General features: G+C 40.4%; 1 protein-coding gene across 1 annotated transcript; it reads left to right on the forward strand.

The window, feature by feature from the left end:
* The first annotated feature begins 455 nt into the window (after positions 1–455).
* Positions 456–10,925, forward strand: LOC110482162 (glutathione S-transferase-like). The gene is made up of 7 exons (XM_077782376.1): positions 456–569; positions 4,833–4,949; positions 5,623–5,674; positions 8,766–8,898; positions 9,220–9,361; positions 10,354–10,485; positions 10,621–10,925. Exons 2-7 carry the CDS (start codon positions 4,863–4,865, stop codon positions 10,741–10,743), a joined length of 669 nt encoding a protein of 222 aa, XP_077638502.1. The 5' UTR covers positions 456–569; positions 4,833–4,862; the 3' UTR covers positions 10,744–10,925.
* Positions 10,926–12,938: the final 2,013 nt, after the last annotated feature.

Here is a 12,938-nt window from a genome sequence, read left to right on the forward strand (position 1 = left end):
ATTAGTGCTATTACCTTGAGACATAGGGTGGGTTGTGACATAAACTGCTCATCCATTTTTTTATATCAAGTAAGCTTGATACTGTATTTCAAAGTAATTGAGCCCTGTTATTCCATATTTCGAGTAACTTCTCTATGCCATACAGCAGCAAAAATAAAAACCTGCCAAATAATTAAATAAGCCTAGAAACTTTTGTGGTTTTTCTTTAAATGATTTCTATTACCTTAAATATGACCCAGAAAAAAATCTGTAATTTTCTCAGTGTTTTCAAATGTCTTGCAAATATTTGGGTAAAATGCCCCCAGAATTCCAAGAGAACAGTTCGAATAGATGGCTACCTTAGAAACTGTGAGGTTAGTGTCATGGTGCAGTCAAATCAGCAAAGACTGTCTCTGCTTGGGTGTCAGTTTTCACAGCCATACGGCTTTAAACGGGATAGTGTCAGTTTAAGAGCACTGGGAAGGTTTTTTCTCTTATTGGGTATGGCTGGAAACTCCCCCAAGCTGCACAGTTTAAACAGCCCTGGGGAACCCGCCTGTGCTGGGTGGAGTCTGAGTTAAGGTCGGAAGGTAAGGGCTTAAACATTCCTTTTTATTAAAGCATTTGCATAGCTATTTTTAAGTGAAATGGCTAAGTTTTTTAGGGCATCTCTTGGTGTAATGTAAATTCTCTCCTCTCCTTTGTCTGTGTACCAGGTAGACTAAAAATGGCTTGATAATTATTCACCAGTGGAAGCTGCAGGAGAGAAAATGCCAGAGAAAGATGTGTTTTAATCAGTAAATTAATTCTGTGGTGGAATGTGGAGCTAACCAAGGCAGCCATGAAACAACTGAGAGGACAAAGTACAAGTTGAGCACTGTGTTGTTTCTTCTAGGTTTGAGCAGGAAAGCTGGCCCGTGGGATATGCTGGACTCTAATTAATCTCAGTTCCAGGGCTAAACAGCATTTCATGCTGAGTGCTTCTGTTTTTGGAAGATGATGATCTCTTAAATTGTTCTTGCATCCCTGAGATGTGTGCTCAAAGAAATTCTGGACAGGCATGTTACTAAGGCTCACAAGGCAATAGGAAATAGGATAGAATTGTGGATTTTAGATGAAAACAATTTAAAAAATTGTATGTAGTCAAATTTTTGTGTTGAGGCTTTTGCTAGATATCAGGGCAGTGTATGCAAGATGCAGTTATTTATTTTGCTGCAGCATAAATTTATAACATGAACCAGTTCTTCAGCAGTGTCTGGGTTAGTGCAGTAGTCCCCAAACGTCCTGAGTAGTGATGTATTTGGCTATAGGAATCAGATACTGCTTAATTTAGAAGGATTTCCATGCCTTTTCTCAACCGTCCCTGGACATTTGACCATTTGTACCTTTTCTGAGAGTCAGTTTTCTTCAGCAGGAGCAGTCAGACATAGCTTTTCAGGAGCAACACCAGCTCATACCATGGACTGGTTGTAAGCCTGGTGGTTTGTACTGTTGTTGTGAAATATATGTTAGACCATTTCCTATCTCTTTTTTTTTGTCCTCCTACCATATGGTCTGGCTGATGAATGATAACACATTTCTCTGGCACTTGTATAACTTTAACAGTTCAGTAATTAATGGAGCATTTGATAGTTTACTTCTACTAGAAGTCAGAAATCCACACAGCTTCCATAGCTGCCCAGTGGCATGGCATGCTCCAAATGCATATTGAAAATCAGCGTAAATATTTACAGACTCGGAGCAGCTGATAGATCTAAGTTAATGCAATTAATTCAGCTGCTTGTGTGCTCAGCTTTGGACTGAGTGGTGGAGCTTCCACTGCTTCATTTGCAGTACTTAGTCAATAACCTGTATTCCAGTTGCTGCTCAGATAATATGACCACCCACAAATAACAATTCCAGATAGGTATTTAGAAACAGTGCATCTGTTACATCTGCTTGAGCCTTTTAGGCTTTATGGGTGGTTACTACACAGCTGTGATGTTATTCCTTTCCCAGGTGGAAGGAGTAGTGTAGTGAGCTTTAGCATGTCAGTTATTATCCCAGAGCTGTTCCTTGCCTTTCTTGTGCAAACAAAGTGAATGATTTACTACAGTCTGGCAGTCCCAGGACAAGTGCAACTAGCTTCAAAATCCTCAATGTCTATGTTGTGTGTTGCCCAGTTCTTCATCAGCTTAGTTTATCCGTGTCAAGGGTTTTTCTGTTTCCTTGAAGGAGCTGTCTGGTGGTGGCTAAATCCTATAACTTCTGAAAAGTGTTAGCTTTTAGTACTGAGTCTTGGAAGATTTTGAATTATTTTAATATGATTTTCAGAGAATAGCTACTCATCTTACTGAATAATGTAATACAGATATTCTATACTTCTCTTACAAATTGTAACTTATACAGAAAGGCCCAATGACCATTTTTAATTAAGGCAAACAGTAAGGAATGGTTGACAGATATACAAGATTACTTGGCTACTAATAAAGCATCAACATATTCTATCAAAAATGGATCAACTTTTTAAAACAGTACATCCTGAAGGTCTCTTAGTAAAACTAGAAAAATTTAGAGGTCTGGGTGAAATCCTGAGACCTTGGTTCTGTAGGCTGTACCTTTTCCCAGATAAATGAAAAAAGGTGTTGAGAACCTGGATGAATAGGTTTGCTTTTTTAACTTAGAAGTTGCCAAGTTTCTCATTAGTCAAGGGCTGTATCTTCTGATCTTTAGGGAATCTCAGGTGTCAGTTCTCAGAGGGCAAACTAAACTGAGCCCACCAGACAAGACTCAGGTCCAGACCCACTAACTGAAAGTAGCTGCCTGTATGTGAGCTACAGGTGTCAGGTCCTGTACAGTCAATGGAGATGTGTTCAGCAGATCTAAAGACTAAGGTGGCTTTTAACCAAAACTCAAGAGGGCTTTTTTTGTCTTGGGGATTTTTTTTTTGTTTAGTTTTTTGTTTGTTTGTAGGTTTTTTTATTGGTGGTGGTTTTGGGGTTTTTTTGTTGGTTTTTTTTTTCTGTGTTGGAATGTTAAGGTAACTAAAATCCACTCAAAGCTGACAGAGTTCTTTTAATTAAAAAAATATTATGGCAAATTTTAATTCTATGTTTGTCATTGTTCTTCTCACATAATTTAATGCCGCATAGAATCTCTTGTTCATGTGAAGTGATAAAATGATACCTGAGGCTTCTTGTTCCTATTCTTCCTCTGCAAACAAAAGATAATGTTTCCAGGAGAATTGAGGTTCATATACTTGGTATTTCAGTAATTGGCTTTTTTAGTTAAAGTCTTATTTACTGTAAGTTTCTCTGCATTACAAGGTGGGGCAATGTGTGTTGAAATGATAGATATGCAACGAAGCTGAAAAGTATGATAATGAAAGAAGCACTAGCTAGTTGTTGTGAACTATGTTGATGAATTGCCCTACAGTGAAAAGTAGGCACACAAGATGCAGAAACTAATAAAGCACTGTCCCTAGAGCCAAATACTCTAATTGGGAACAACTATTTGCACTTTAAAACAGAACATACTTTTTTCCATATTATGTATTTGGATTATATTTACTAAATTACCCCAAATATCCCTATTTATTTTAGTAACATGACTTGGTTCTTACTGGAATTGCTCAAGGGAGAACTCTCAATCTTGTTTTGTATTTAAGTCAAGTTTGGGCAAAATATGTTCCAAATGTACTTTAAGTTCACCTACAAAGCATTGTGGCTTGAAGAAAACATATCACTGGAATGTAGTGAGGCTGATTCAAAAAAGAAATGTCAAGTGGATGCAAGGTGTGACAAATGCGATGTTGCAGCTTTGGCTTTAATTCTGGGAAAACAGGAGTCATCTGGAAATTTTTTTAAGTAAGGCACTCTGAACCATTAGGATATGATTAGGAAATCTGTTTTAAAGTGTTTTTTCCCTTCTGACCATCAGTATATGATACAAGCATCTTTGTGAAGGGGAATGCTGTTTGTGTTCTTTTAGTTAGGACACGAAGCACAGAGGAATTAAGGCCTGGAGGTGGCAATGCTTCTGCCCACACCTGAGCACTGCCAGTGCAGCTGGTTGCCCCGTGTATGAAACGGCTCGGTACGAACGCGGTCTCTGCCGCGTGCTGCGGGAGAGGCGCAGTCACAGCAAAGCATCAGCAGCCTCCGTGTGCCAGTCCCCCTGGAAACACAGGACCCCATGCCCCAGGGGGTACTTCTCTGGGCACATGAAGCCAGTGCAGCTGGGCTCCACATCTGGCTTGAAGGGACACCTCAAGGCTGTCATAAGCAGCAAGGAAATGGGCTGCAGCCATGCAGGATGGCTGAGGAAGCTCATCCTGTTTCATGGAATAAAGGGAATATCTACAATTCATTCACCCCATTTGAGGAAAGAAATGGTCTGCATATGAATCTGCAAAATGCACATATGACAAACAAAGTTAGAAAAATTTCAGCCTATAAGTAAAACATGTTTTCCTTTCCTTCTTTTCTTCTTTTGAATGATGGTGATGGCAATGAGGCTAAGTGAGTAATTTCCCTGAGTATGTGGAAGGATTTTCAGTAGCTTTGTATAATTGTTTTCATAGGCAGCAGTATTCCCCCTGTAGCTAGGGGCTCATACCACTTGTTTAAACAGGTCTGTGTTTGCTTGCAATCATAAGAAATCTCCCCAGCAGCACTGAGGAAGGCTTTACAGATTCACGTATCTTTCCTTTCCTAGCACTGGCTGTGTGGTGTCACGGGTCTGTCTCTCATTTTATGTTTTGAACCAAATGAAGTTTAAAATTCAACAGGCATAGTGAGAATAAAAGGTGCTACCTCCCCTCAAAATAATGGTGCTTAAAACACCAGTTTTATGAGATACTGTTTTCTGCTTAGTATCTTTCAGGGAACCAGGAGCTCAGGAACATGTCAGGGAAGCCCAGGCTTACCTACTTGAATGGAAGGGGCCGGATGGAGCCCATACGATGGCTGTTGGCAGCAGCTGGTGTGGAGGTTGGTTGACATTTTCAGTAGAGTGCTACAGACTGGTGTTCTCTACTTTCCTTAGTGAGGGACAATTTAACATGCATGTGGCTGATAAAAGCTGCATGAGGGTAGCTAAACTCTTTTGTCCAGTAGCACTGCATGTTTGTCACTACCTTTTTCCATGGTTGATACTTGGGGTGCAAATTCTGTGGCATTTAGAGTTTATTAGAAGTAGTAGCAATTTCCTGAAGTGATTAATCATAAGGGGACAAAGTGGGGATTTATTTAAAGGGCCTTTATTAATCGTAAGTTATCTAGCTGTGCTAAAGCACCTTAACTCAATCTTTTTTGCAGTTGCAATGTGTGTAAACTGGGGTGGGGTTAGAAATACTTGCTATACTTTGTGCTTCCCTTGGCACTGGCTCCAACCTGTCTTGTTTCTGTAGATGCCTGTTTGTGCTTGGTCTTCAGTTATTTCTGAATCAGTGCACTGATGCAGAAGTGTCCAGGCCCTCCTTCTGCTCCCCATCAGCTGTCAGGGAGTGTGTGGGATCCTTGGGACATCTGCACCTAAATAGTGCAGCTGAAGATCTGGTCCATTACTTGACTCAGTAATTTTGGGCATGGTTATGTGCTATCACTTAACAGAATTAAAATGTTCAAATACAGCAGTGTGACACAATTCTCACTCCTTTTTCAGTTTGAAGAAGTTTATTTGGAAACAAAAGAGCAGTATGACAAGTTAATCAAAGGTAAGAATCCTGATACCTGAGACTTAGTCCTTCAAAATAATTGTCCAGCCTAGCTAAACTTATGGTTTGAAATAGTTTATTTAAACCAGTGGAAACTTCTGGGTGCACACCTTGAATAGTGCAATACTAATTTTGAGTAACCTGCTATTTCCAGTGCCAAATAACTGGTATAAGCTAAAAGCCGGAGTTCCTGTGGTTGTGTTTATTGTAGTACATTAAACAGGAAAACACTTACCTGTGCTGTTGAATTGTTAGCATGGTACCTGGCAAATAGAACTCCCTGAGCCTGAGATTGAAGCTCCCCCTAGTTAAAAAGCATGGAGCCAGCAGGGAGACCTGTGGAAAGCCTGGCATGGTCAAAGCAGTATGCCACGAAGGCTTCATGCCAACCTTGGGAGCATGACCAGCTCTTCCCACAGGCCAGTGCAGACCCCGAGCCACTGCCCTTGATATCTAGTCAGAAGAAATCCAGCAGTGAACCCCTCTACAGACATCCTGGAAAGAGAAGACCTTCCTGAAGAGTGGGGAAGGAGTTGGGACAGTGAGGAGCAGCAGAGAGTGTATATGCCCCACAGCTTACCTGCTGCCCAAGACACGTGAGCAAAACCTTGGGGCAGACTGAGCTTGCCATACAAAAAGACTTGGAAGAGGTCTTGCCTGCATTGTGGCTGAGCTCAGAAGGAAAAAGCTATGTCTAAAGAAATTCTGTCAGGGAAAACTAAATGAACAAAAATAAGATAGAAGTGGTATTAAGTAAATCAGAATTAAATTTGCAGGTCCAGTTTGCTGGGACTCTTACAATTTGGGAGGAGAGTGCAGTGTGCACAAACCAATTTTAGCTCTAAATGTAAGAGCACAGGTACTGAAACCCCAAATCTCTATATCCTTCACAAGAGTAGGTTACCTAGAAAGAGTGGTACTGTGACCAGGATTGTATCTGAGCTTATTGATATCCAGAGAAAAGAATTAAATGGTGGTGAAAAGGATAGGGAAGTTTTATAAAGAAATAAAGCATTTTATGTCTATACATTGATCTTAAGACAGTGAAAAAACAAAGAAAAAGGGTGTGGTTTAATAGAATGGGTTGAAGAAAAATAGATGAATTAGTCATCCTGATAAAGGGGCCTCTGGAATGTTGCCAGTTGTGCAGGGCAGGACTCAACAAGAGCAACTCCACATTACTTCTCCCTTAAACTTTTTTTCTCTCCCTACTGATTTGATTTTTGACAGTTTCCTGTGTTTAGACGCCACCACATCATTAGACTAGCCTAGGCATGACTTTGGCCCGTGCCAGCTGATGGCCCTGCAGGCAGTGCCCCAGCAGTGTCATGATGATGCCTGGGCCAGGGGCGTTCCCAATAGGCAGCTTTGCAGAGAGACAGCTGTTCTGGAGGCAAAGAGAGTTCAATAGCTTTGGCCTGTGCACACCTGTACTTGTTGGCCTGAGGGATGACTAACCTGGCACAATCTGTGCAGCCAAAGGTTGCCCAAGTGGTACCTGGGTATCAGTGAGCTCTGCTGGTTGGTTGCAAATAGCAGGTGATTGTTTTTTAATGTGTGCTGCACAGACTACCTTTGGACAGCACAATCCAATCTCTGGAATTACTGGTAAACTCCTTTTAATCCTGCATATGTATTCTGTGCTGTGGTTATGTGAAGTGGTTCTCCCTGCAAAATGAGGGAGGAGAGGTAGTCCACTACTGATTTTTACTCTGTTATGTAAATAAGAAACAAATGGTGTATTCAGTCATATTTGCTGTGTTGCTTTTTGTCAAGGGCCAGAAAGACAAATGTTATTTTTCACTTCACATCTTTCTGCTGAAAAATCTCCTTCCAGATCTATTTTATTGTTTCTGCTAGATAGATACCAAGTAACGTTTCTTCCTTAAGATGCAGAGGTGTGTTCTGTAAAGACAAGAACATATGTGATCTTTCTGTGAATGTTTACAAGAAGCAAATACAAGCTATTTCTTGCTGCAGAGATAACTACTCTTTGAATTTCAACTGTAAATTAATACAGAATGAGTGAAGAATATTAATTCTAGCCTAGCAAGGTATTTTAACAGTTCTGCAGAAAAAGACAGGCAGATGGGCCTGTTAAAATGAAACTTCATATCTGAAAGAAGGATTCACCAAACAGATGTGAATTGAGTGATTAAAAGAAATTATTCACTTTGAGCAATGCAAGCGACAGCTGCCTATTTGGGTTTGGAGTTCTGCTGTGATTATAAACAGGGCAGGATTGTCCTCATGATGCCATTAGTGTGTAGATGGAGGAGGAAGTGTCTCCAAAAACAGTGAATTAGTCTAGTAGAAAACTGGTCTAGAATAGACTGACTTTGCAATGCTAAATCTGTGTGTACTTAGCTCTCAGAGCTGCTTCAGTGAAAGCTCAGAGAATTGCTCCTACCAGCACCAGCAGAAAATGGGACTATAAAGATGTTTCTATATAGTCATAAATTGTTGTAGAATGGCACTGAGACTAGGCCTGTAAAATCTATGGGGACACTCTAACTGGTCCTGAAGTGAGTGTGTGAAACTTATTCAAACACCAACAGCTGTCACAGGCTCTGCCTTTAGCTCTGTAGCTTCAGGATGTTTAAAGTGGCCTGACCCCTTCCTGTATTCCAGCAGCTTGGTCTTGCTGTGGTACTACTCATGTGTGGCCCTGACAGGGAATTGATTTGCATTCAAAAGAACTGGATTTTTTCTTAAGTTCATATTTACCATGTGTCTTTATTCTCCTCCTATTCCTTGGGTTGGAAGTGCTGTTTCAGGCTTTTCCTGCCAGCAGGAGACAGGCTCCAGAAGTGCAGAGATACAGGCAGAGCCAACTCCCACCAGCCACTGAAGCTCTGTCAGTGCTGTCAAGCCCAGGGCCCAGCTGTGCTGTGGTGGCTTTGCTGCAGGAGTGTGATGCAGGCTGTTTGATCTTCCCCACAATGGTAGTTGAGTGCTGTGAGTTTTACAGTTAGAGCAAGACATCAGTGGTCTCCTACACTGCAAGAGAAATGTGCTCCGTGTCTCACTCTCCTGTTCACCTTGCAGTCTAGGAGGAACTAACAGGTTTTCCTTCACCTCTCCACCCTAGATGGATTCCTGCTCTTCCAGCAAGTGCCCCTGGTTGAGATCGATGGGATGAAGATGGTGCAGACCAGAGCCATCATGAGCTACATAGCAGGGAAATACAATCTCTATGGGAAAGACTTGAAGGAGAGAGCCCTGTATGTAACACCTCCTATCACTAACAGAGCAGTCTGTTATTTGATAGCTACATTATATAAACCAAATTCAATCCTGTAAACCCCATATAAAGGCATCAAAAAGGCTAACAATAAGATTTAACCACTGCTTCTGAAATGCTCCTAACACAAATAGGCTTGTGTTCTTTTAGAAAAATATTCAGGTTCCGTTCATGCTTAGTTTTGTCTGTAAAAATTGGCACTATGTTGGTGGTATAAAATTCCTGTGAGTTGCCTTAGTTAATTGGAAAACAGATTAAATAACTTCTTTGCTTTTTTCTACCATCTTCCCATGCCCAATAGGATTGACATGTATGTGGAGGGAATATCAGATCTGATGCAAATGATTTTGGTGTTTCCTTTCTCTCCACCTGATGCAAAGGAGAAAAATCTTGAGTCAATTAAGGAGAGAGCAACTAACAGGTACTTTCCAGTCTTTGAAAAGGTAAGTGACAGGAAGTATGTGTCCATAAAACTTGAGACAATAAAAAAAATTTCTGCAAAATAAGAATGTAGTGTAGGTCAGTTCCCAATCCTCATCTTTTTTTGCTAGCAAAAAAGAGGAAATACAGCAGCACATCTTCCTGTCTTTGTTTGCTTGTGTTGTCAGGTCTGTGGTATTTGAATATCTGCAAAGCAATATGTTCTCAGCTGTACAGAAAAACTTTTCACTAAAAGTTTTGTGATTATTTTTCTTGAAGGAACAGTTATATACTTATATTTGTTTAAAGCCCATCTCTCTCCCATACTTAATTTAATTTAGAAAAATTTCCCTGGAGGAATGCAAAAATCCCTTGTACATAAGTCAGGGGGAGAGGTGTACTTGAGTAAAATGACAGTCACAGATTTATAAAACAATAACCCCAGCCCATATGATTCATGCATCTGGCAATATTTCCCACTTCTGTAATAATCTAGTTTTCTTGGAAAACAGTAATAAAGGCTGAACATCACACAAGTTCTTGGCACTAAATTGGTCTTTTCCCAAAGGGAGAGATTTTCTTTAGTTAGTTGTTGCAATTCTGCATTTCTGAGTTTCCTTCCTGATATCAGCATAGGACATCTCTTCACATGAAGCATCTAAATGGGAGTTCTATGAATTCCTTAAATTGCTTGTTGCTTCCTCCATTATCCCTATTTCTAATTCTAGGACTGTTACTGCTCTACTTAAGCACATGCTTTTGTTTCTGTTCCATCATAATTCATTATTACTGAGTGGCCCAAGTTTGTAGTTTGTGTATTAGAACACAAAATGAACAAAACTTCATTTTTCCCCAGTAATAATGAAATTTAGGCTCAGCTTCAGCTGAAAAGCCCACCCTGAAATTTCAGATATAATTGCTGCTCAGCTCTGCAGCTGTGCTGTGAGGCTTAGCTGCTGAGGATGACCATATGCCCCACTCTCACCTGCAGCCCACATTTTCTTGTCTTCCCCAGGTTTTGAAACAGCATGGCCAAGACTTTCTTGTGGGCAACAAATTCAGCTGGGCAGATGTTCAGCTAATAGAAGCCATCTTAGCAGTGGAGGAGAAAGTTCCTGATGTTCTCTCAGGGTTTCCTCAGTTGCAGGTAATTTAATTACTGCGTATGCTGTATGCAGGAGCTAGAGGTCAGTCCTGAAGTAATCATCTCCCCATGCTGGGTAAATAATTTTTGTGTCTGGAATTCCTCTCTTGCTCTTTTTTTTTTTTTTTTTTTTTTTAGGTGTTTAAAACCAAAATGAGCAATATGCCTACAATTAAGAAGTTCCTGCAGCCTGGCAGCCCAAGGAAACCCCCACCAGATGCCCATTATGTAGAAACTGTGTTGAAGGTTTTTAAGAAATGAAAGCCTTGCTACCTTTGGTGAGACCCAAAATGCTGGGAGAGTGGGGGAAAGCAGAGCAGCAACCCCAATCCCTAAACCAAAGGAGAAGAAAGCTCAGCAAATTAGTGTTGTTTTAGTTAAAACCAGTGCTAGAGGAACAAAGCAGCCCATACCAGAAATAAATCATTCTGTTACACTGGCAATGTGATGGCAGCTTTGTCTTTATTGATATCAAATGCTTAGCAAAACATGAAAACAAAGGAGTATGGAGGCAAAGAACTATTTGTAGGATTGGGAATTTATTAATTTGGAAAAAGAACAATGCAGTGTTAGTATTGTCAGAATGTAACTTGTTGGATTATTCTTCTGTATAAATCAGGTATTTCAAACCTGTATGATCATACCAGCTGCTTACAAATATTTTACCTCTTGAGATCAGAGTGTTGTGAAAGCAAAGTGCAGTCTGTCTTGCAGACTCTGGCAAGGCAAAGGGGGTTTATTTCTACACATTTAGGACAGAACACAGAGCAACAGATACTCACGGTCCAATTAATTTCAAATTAAAATATTTACAGCAGATAATAAACAGCCTTGTGAAGTGGCCTGATGCAACAGAGAAGCACCTGCTTAGAAGGAAACTGTGTTCCAACAACTGTCAGTAACCAGATCTGAGTTTAATAGTCTATGACATGAGTGAAGAAAAATATAAATTAGAAAAAAATATGGGAAAATGGACCTGAGGGACAAAACAGAAGAATACCATTTCCCAAAATAGCTCAGTGAAGTGGCATTTCTGTAAGTCAAGTTATGAGACATTGGACTCAGTTGCCTGAAATCTCCATGGATACTTGTGACAGAAGAAGCAACATCAGTACTAGGATTAAATCATCCTCTGAAGACAGTGCTCTTCTCACCTACCTATAAGGGAAGGCTGAAGAGACTGGCTTCATCAAAACTTTTAACTATCTCAGTTGAGACAGAATTTTGAGTAGTTCAGCTGTAACTGGAGAGTATGCTGAGGGGTTCCTCCTGAATTTGGACCTATTGGAAGGAGACTAGAGAGCTAGACCAGATGTAGGTGCCTATGAAGTTTGATGAGATGGGTTTTTCTGAGTTGTCTACACTACAATTAACTTTCAGGTTTGAACTCGCATTTCCCTACCAGGTGATCACTATCACTAACATCCTAGAGTTTATTAGGAGCAGGCCTACAAATGGTGAATCCAGACAAGTTACCTAAGAGGGAGTTTGGGTTTGTGAAACAGCCAGATGCTCCTTGGTGCGCATGTGCCATAAGTCATTGTGCCCAAAATGGGGGAAACACTGTTTCCAACAGTGTCAAAGGCTGGATGGAAGACCTTCCCAAAATGTAAGGAGGGGACAGAGGGACGTAGAGCCCTAACCAGAATGGGGAGCTACAAGAGGTGCTCTCAGTCAAGGGTCCTCTTTTGTGAAGCCGGGCTCACTTTATGTGCCATGTGGGATACAGAGTGTTTCACCTGGTGATTAGGCTCCTCCTAAAAGACAATACAATGCAGTGGTGACTTTTTTGATGCCTTGTCCTGTGATTCTAGTTCTGAATAAATTATTAAGCTTATTTTATTGTCAAGTATGGAACACATCAATATAACGGGTACCAACAGTGAGGATTGATGGGATGAGGATCATTTTCAGCTACCAAGCAATGAAGTATGCATACAGGAGGGACATGAAGGAGACTGCCTGCTGTACTGTAACTGCAGGTGATGGCTACAACAATATTAGCCAGGTAGATTAGATAGCCAGGAAGGTACAAGGGAATGTATGCTTTATTGACTTTTTGAAATCCATTCAGTTGTCCAGAGAAGTCAGTCAGGAGTGCAGAGTGCAGTTTGCCTTCTGATACCACACTTCATTTACCATCTTTGCTGTGTATTTTCACTGAGTCAAATTAAGGGAAGCTTTCTTCACAGGAAAAAAAAAAAAACCAAAACCAAAAAACAACTAACCCAGATGTCCAGAAGAGATTCAACAGAAGTGACCTGAAGGAATATACACTAAGAAAGGCATAGAAGCTTGTGAATTCAGCTTGAGTTGAATTAGTTGATATGATTTATGTAAAATGGCAATATGTAAAAAGAAAAAAAACCCGTAAAACATTAGAATAAAAGTGTGATTGCCATAGCAGTATTCTTTTAATCTGAGTGATTATAATTATTTTTGGCTAACATGGTACC

The sequence above is a fragment of the Lonchura striata genome, chromosome 3 (genome assembly GCF_046129695.1).
Source record: "Lonchura striata isolate bLonStr1 chromosome 3, bLonStr1.mat, whole genome shotgun sequence".
NCBI lineage: Eukaryota > Metazoa > Chordata > Aves > Passeriformes > Estrildidae > Lonchura > Lonchura striata.